This window comes from Staurois parvus, unplaced genomic scaffold (assembly GCF_062004578.1).
Source record: "Staurois parvus isolate SC_StPar_1 unplaced genomic scaffold, SC_StPar_1.0 ptg000842l, whole genome shotgun sequence".
Classification (NCBI taxonomy): Eukaryota; Metazoa; Chordata; class Amphibia; order Anura; family Ranidae; genus Staurois; species Staurois parvus.
In genome coordinates, this window is record NW_028318638.1 from 759,209 (window position 1) to 766,801 (window position 7,593).

Here is a 7,593-nt window from a genome sequence, read left to right on the forward strand (position 1 = left end):
AATTTCCAGGTACACAGGTTCCAGGAGTCAGAAATTATGGCAGAAAGATCTCTCTATTGGAGAATACGAGGCATATAAGAAGCCAGGGGTTGACTCAGCTCACCAAGCCCCATTGTTTATTAAGATATCACCTTTGGGTGGATTGACGCTGTAAAAGTTATAAAAATACCAATACATTTTGTTAGAAATGTTAAATATTGTTTCTTCTGCCAGATCTGAACTAAATGCTATGGAAGAAGTAAACCAAACCTCACCAGAAATATTTATCCTCCTTGGTCTATCTAACATTCCACATATCCAGGCAATCTGTTTCCTCGTGTTCCTTGTTATGTATATAATCACACTGTCAGGAAACCTTCTACTGATCATTGTGGTGAGGATCAACCCAAAGCTTCAGACCCCCATGTACTTCTTCCTGAGTAACCTCTCCATTATTGACATCAGTTTCTCATCCACCATTGTTCCCAAAATTCTCATAAACACTCTGGTCATAGATAGAAGTATCTCCTTGTTGGGATGTGCCATGCAAATGTACTTTCATTTGGCTTTAGGAGCAACGGAGTGTGTTATTCTAGCCGTCATGGCGTACGACAGGTTTGCTGCCATCTGTAGACCATTGCACTACAACACCATCATGAACAAGACGTTGTGTGCTGGTTTAGCAGCTGGTGCATGGAGTATGTGCTTCATGAACTCCGCAGTGCATGTTGTCCTCACCTTCCAACTCCCTTACTGCAAGTCCCACCATGTCAACCACTTCTTCTGTGAGATGCCGCCTTTCTTTAGATTGTCTTGCCGAGACACTCTGCGTAATGAAATAGCCATGTACATATCAGCAGGGATCATTGCTATGTGTTCTTTCTGCTTGACTCTGATCTCATACATCCACATTATTTCCACCATCCTGAAGATTCATTCCAACCAAGGAAGACACAAAGCATTCTCCACATGTGCCTCCCACTTGACGGTGGTGGCTCTCTACTACGGCACCATCATGTTTGTGTATCTGAGACCCCGCTCCGTTTATTCTGCCGAAATGGACAAAACTGTGTCTATTCTATATACAGCTGTGACACCAATGCTGAACCCCATCATCTACAGTATGAGGAACAAGGAAGTCAAAAACACAGTCAAAATAGCACACAAGAAATAAAATGATCTAAAATGTTACCCTAGGAAACTTGGGGTGCTCTCCTTCATCCTTCAACTCTAGTGACTGCTACTCAAGAGTGCAGGTGACTAAGGAGCCCATCCACAAGATCAACAACCATCAACAATATGGTTTCAGCCTGACTCCAATAGCCTGAAACCATCTTGTTGATTCAACTTTTGGCCTGGGCTGGGCTGGGCTGGTGTTCGGGAGGGTTTCTTCCTCTCTAAAATGATAAATTGAGAAAACAAATTTTAAAATTTTCAGTTTCAATATGAAAGAAGCTGCAAGAATGGGCTGCAACTAACCTCTGCAAGCATTAATGGTTATACTACATACATAATCAGGGCCATATTTAGACATCAAGTTGACCTACAGTTGTGTCCAAAATTATTCAACCCCCAATGCTGTAAAGGGGTTTAGGGACTATAGTGTACATTTGGAATTGTATTCAGAATCAAATCCTACAAGGACGTTGTAACTACCCAAATGCAACTAAAATGACATCAATTGTTTATGTAATACAGTAGTAAATGGTTCTTATGTGGTTTCTTCATTGCCACAATTATTCAACCCCTTAAAGACTACCACTCTGAAGAACAGAGGTTCATACAGGTGCTTTCCATCAGGTATTGAAAACACCTGTGGATGTCACCGAGCAGCAATCAAGCATAATAAGCACCAATTAGGCAGCTTTAAAATGACTGTGATACTCAGCTCCTTCTAGACATTTACTGGTGTGGTTACAAACATGGTGAAGGCAAGAGAATGGTCCAGGAAGACAAGAGAAGAGGTGATTTCTCTTCACAGGAAGGGCAATGGCTATAAGAAGATTGCAAAGATGTTAAACATACCAAGAGACACCTTAGGAAGCATCATTCGCAAATTCAAGGCAAAGGGCACTGTTGAAACGCTACCTGGTCGTGGCAGAAAGAAGATGCTGACTTCGACTGCTGTGCGCTACCTGAAGCGTAGAGTGGAGAGAAGTCCCCGTGTGACTGCTGAGGAACTGAGAAAAGATTTGTCAGATGTGGGTACAGAAGTTTCAGCCCAGACAATAAGACGCACACTGCGTAATGAAGGCCTCCGTGCCAGAACTCCCAGGCGTACCCCCTTGCTGTCTCCAAAGAATAAGAAGAGTCGACTGCAGTATGCCAAAAGCCATGTGGACAAACCACAAAAGTTGTGGGATAGTGTTCTGTGGACTGATGAAACAAAATTAGAACTGTTTGGGCCCATGGATCAACGCTATGTTTGGAGGAGGAAGAACAAGGCCTATGATGAAAAGAACACCTTGCCTACTGTGAAGCATGGTGGAGGGTCAATCATGCTTTGGGGCTGTTTTGCTTCTGCAGGTACAGGGAAGCTTCAGCGTGTGCAAGGTACCATGAATTCTCTTCAGTACCAGGAGATATTGGATGGAAACGTGATGCAGTCCGTCACACACCTGAGGCTTGGGAGACGTTGGACCTTTCAACAGGACAATGATCCCAAGCATACCTCCAAGTCCACTAGAGCATGGTTGCAGAGGAAAGGCTGGAACATTTTGGAGTGGCCATCGCAGTCACCAGACTTAAATCCGATTGAGAACCTCTGGTGGGACTTAAAGAAAGCAGTTGCAGTGCGCAAGCCTAAGAATGTGACTGAACTGGAGGCCTTTGCCCATGAAGAATGGGCGAAGATACCCGTAGATCGCTGCAAGACACTTGTGTCAAGCTATGCTTCACGTTTAAAAGCTGTTATAACTGTAAAAGGATGCTGTACTAAGTACTAAGATTGAATGTCACTTGGGGGTTGAATAAAACTGATAATGCTGTGAGCACAGAAAAGACATTTGTGGTTATTTCATTATAACTGTTATGTTATATTTGTCTGACCTACAAGTGCCTCTTTAATGTAAATGTAAGCAAGATGACTGAATGATCAAAAGCAATGTCAAACTGGCCAAAACACTCAATTTCAGTGGGGGTTGAATAATTTTGGACACAACTGTAGGTACACGTGACCACCCATGTGTATAAATTTCATGTGTATAAATGTCATCCTTTTTTTTTCATGTGATTATTTCAGCAAAAATATACTGGCAAAATAAGATATTTGAGGAAGTGTACTGTCTGTGGTATACAGTACATTTCACCATGGTTTCATGCTTCCCGAACTTTAAAATGATCCTGTTGCTTAACAAAATTGTAAACAAAGACATACCGTACCTGCCAAGAAGAAAGCATAGAGTTGATTTTCTGATCCCCTGTAGAGTTCAGTGGTTCTTCCTATGAAATGCCTTCCTGTAGTGATGTACGGGCCAATGGGAAAAATCACAGAGCCCTGCAGGAGGCCAGAAGAGTACCACTCATGGAAGTGCTGTTTTCAGGGAAGAACTTTGGGGGTAATTTCTCTTGACCAGAAATGGAATTCAGCAGTGTTTCCTATAGAAGGGATAAGTATAAGCGTTCTCCTTTGCAAGCATGTCCATTTAAACACCTTCTGACTCACCCTCTACACCCAGTGGTGTATTTAAGTTTCGTGCTGCCCTAGGCAACACAAAAATTGCCCCCTACCTCTACAGAGAGACCCTGACACCAACCAACACCTCCCTCCCCCACGAAGAGAGCCTGACATTGACAAACAACACCCCAGCCCCCATCCCAGAGAGCCCCCATACATTGGAACCCCCCCCACTCTGGCAAGAGATAAGACAGTCACCTTCACAGCTCTGGACATTCCCGGGAACAAAAGTCAGGCTTTGCATACACCATCAAGAAGCCCACAGCCTCTCTCAGATCCCACCTCGTCCTTGTGCTGCACGTACCCTTGCTTCCATCCCTTTTTTCGTGGTGCGGTGCTGACCCCCTGAAAAATGCTGCTGCCCCCCTGAAAAATGCCACCCTAGGCAAATGCCTTGTTTGCCTTGTGGTAAATACACCCCTGTCTACACCTTCATCTCCCAACAATGGTCTTGTTGAATTTAAGTTGGCCATTTGCTAAGCAAATTTCAGCCGTTTCCTGATGAATCAGACAAAATTCACTACGTGGTTGGCCCCCCGTTGAGTTTCTCTTGCCTACCATCCTTTGATCTAAAAAACTGTACAAAAAATGTTTTGGGCGATCATCAGCTGTTTAGGTATTTTGACAGCCCACAAGCTGAATGGCTAGCTTTAGCCATAGATTTTCTGGAGCGACAGAAAAAGAAACAGAGGCTTGGTGTCACCCACGAGCATAACTGGCAATGTGTGGGTGGGCCTTAAGGCACCCTAGTGGGGAGGTGGTGGAGCTGCACTCGCTAATCCCTAAACCATAGGCAAGGAGCTGTGGTTATGTGAAATCAACTTTAATCCCTTCACGCCTGAGGGTAAAACAAATCTTAATGCCTAAGCACAATTTTGCAATGTTGACAAGTGTTAGTAAAACTGTACATATCATCACAACTACTTTGTACATCCGGGTGAATTATACCGCATTTTTTTCAGGACAAATTGGGCTTTCATTTGGTGGTGAATGGTAATGGATATCTCCTGATTTTTTTTTGTTATTATTAAAGGAAAACTGGCCCAAAATAGTTTAAAAAAAAACTATTTAACTGTGTGTTTTTTGTTACTACCATAACCTACCACCAAAGAAAAACCTAAAATAAATGTTCCAGCTCCTGGCGATCGCAGAGATACCTTATATGTGTATGTTATTTGTTGTTTGTACCCATAGTAGAGCCCAGAAACAATAGTGCACATTTTGGGGTTTTTTACCTAAAAGACGCTGATACTAACTGACACCAGGGGCGGACTGACAACTCATGGGGCCCGTGGGCAATAAGGAATCATGGGGCCCCTGTGTTCTTGCCCAAACTCAAAAAAGCCTATGAAAAAGGTACCAGGGGCATCTCATGGGGCCCCCTACTGACCCCGGGCCCTCGGGCAGTGCCCGAGTTTCCAAATGGTCAGTCCGCCCCTGACTGACACTTACACCAAATGTTTTTTTTTAAATCCTGACCTTTGACCCTGACCTTTGACCCTGACCTTGACCCAAACACTTACCCTGGCACTGAACATTTTTTTCCCTTTATGCCAGGAGTTAGAGAGATACAATGTATCTCTCTCCTCCATTCATAGAGAGAAAAACAAACAAGGGGGTCGGGCTGTACAGTGACTGATCATTGTAATTGCCAATCAGAGGCTATCACAGCGATCATATGACCCGGAATCGGGAGTCCCGGGTCCCGATCGTTAGAACAGGACCCGGGGTTCTCAGTGACACCGCGGTCTTTGTGCTGGGAGCGCGCTGTGCGGCGACTCCCAGCAGAAAGACAGGTATGCAAATATGCGGCCCCCACGGGAAAAAGCCCAGTTCTGTGAGGCTGCATATTTGTGTTATGTCGGCGTCAAGGGGTTAAGGCAGGTCTCCCAACTCAGAAGCAAGCTGGAACTTGTACAGTTAACTCTTTCATGACCTGTTGCCAAACTCCTCACACTGTGAACATCACTTCCCCAGGTGTGCAGCATTTCTGAGCCGGTACCGCAGAGCATGTACCGGACTCCACCAACTCATTTGTCCAATTGTTGCTACTGTATCAGGGGCGGACTGACCATTTGGAAACTCGGGCACTGCCAGAGGGCCCGGTGTCAGTAGGGGGCCCCATGAGATGCCCCTGGTACCTTTTTCATAGGTTTTTTTGAGTTTGGGCAAGGACACAGGGGCCCCATGATCCCCTATTGCCCGGGGGCCCCATGAGTTGTCAGTCCGCCCCTGTACTGGATACAGGAAATGCACTTTTACTGTAACTCCATGCTTGTTCTTTCTCTTCCAGGGCCCCTCTACATCTCTCTCTCTCCCATGATTCCCAGGCTAGGTCCCTAGGCACTCTGCCCCGAAGTATCTGTCCCAAAATGTGGGGGACCTGTCGCTAGTTAAGGGGCCAAGAACATCACCCCTTCACAACCAAAGTAACCGTCAACCTTGCCATGTCACCTATTCCCTGGTTGGTTGACTACTTTTCCAGGTGAAACAAATATGGTATACCCTAGCAACAGCAAAATAGCCTTCACTAGACAGCATCCTACATGCTGGACTCTCTGTACTGTATCTTCTTTACCTCTCTAGTCCCCTGATGTAAGCCCTGTCCTTTGATGCGCCATGCATATACCCCTTTAGAGACTTCAGACCAGGCAGATTGAAGACACAACAAAGGATCTTTAATGACTTAGCTAAGGATAACACAGGAACAGTTCTTTAATGGCATCTTCACACACATTTCTGTGCAGAGTCCCCCATAAAGTGATTGTACCTTAGGCAGATGGCAAGTTGATCAAAGCAATCCTTTCAAGGCAAGAGTCCATTAAGGCAGTAAACCCACAAATGGCAGCAAGCAATCCCTTAGGTCGGCCATACATGGGTCGATTTTCGAACGATTTGCAGGTGAAGCAAATATGGTATACCCCAGCAACAGCAAAACAGCCTACACTAGACAGCATCCTACATGCTGGACTTTCTGTACTGTATCTTCTTTACCTCTCTAGCCCTGTTCTTTGATGCGCCATGCATACACCCCTTTAGAGACTTCAGACTAGGCAGATTGAAGGAACAGCAAAGGATCATTAATGACTTAGCTAAGGATAACACAGGAACAGTTCTCAAACAACATCTTCACACACATTTCTGTGCAGAGTTTTCTAGGTTCCCCATAAAGTGGTTGTACCTCAGGCAGATGGCAGGTTCATAAAAGCAAACCTTTCAAGGCAAGAGTCCATTAAGGCAGTAAACCCACAAATGGCAGCAAGGGAGGAATAAAGCCCCATCATTGGTATCAATGGGAGTAATAGTGCCCCATCATTGGTATCAATGAGAGGAATAATGCCCCATCATTGGTATCAATGGGAGGAATAGTGCTTCATCATTGGCATCAATGGGAGGAATAGTGCCCCGTCATTGGAATCAATGGGAGGAATAGTGCCCTATCATTGGTATCAATGGGAAGGAATAGTGCCCCATCATTGGCATCAATGGGAGGAATAGTGCCCCATCATTGGTATCAATGGGAGGAATAGTGCCCCATCATTGGCATCAATGGGTGGAATAATACCCCATCATTGATATCAATGGGAGGAATAATGCACCATCATTGGTATCAATGGGAGGAATAGTGCCCCATCATTGGCATCAATGGAAGGAATAGTGCTTCATCATTGGCATCAATGGGAGGAATAGTGCCCCATCATTGGCATCAATAAGAGGAATAATGCCCCATCATTGGTATCAATGGAAGGAATAGTGCTTCATCATTGGCATCAATGGGAGGAATAATGCCCCATCATTGGCATCAATGGGAGGAATAATGCCCCATCATGGGCATCAATGGGAGGAATAGTGCTTCATCATTGGCATCAATGGGAGGAATAGTGCTCCATTCCCTAAACGGGATGGTAATGGGAGGTGGGTAGGGGGTGGAAACAAGG

General features: G+C 45.0%; 1 protein-coding gene across 1 annotated transcript; it reads left to right on the forward strand.

The window, feature by feature from the left end:
• The first annotated feature begins 229 nt into the window (after nucleotides 1-229).
• On the forward strand, nucleotides 230-1,153 carry LOC149443623 (olfactory receptor 5V1-like). Its single transcript, XM_089655474.1, has one exon. The coding sequence runs from the start codon at nucleotides 230-232 to the stop codon at nucleotides 1,151-1,153; it is 924 nt and encodes a 307-aa protein (XP_089511600.1).
• The last annotated feature ends 6,440 nt before the right edge of the window (nucleotides 1,154-7,593 follow it).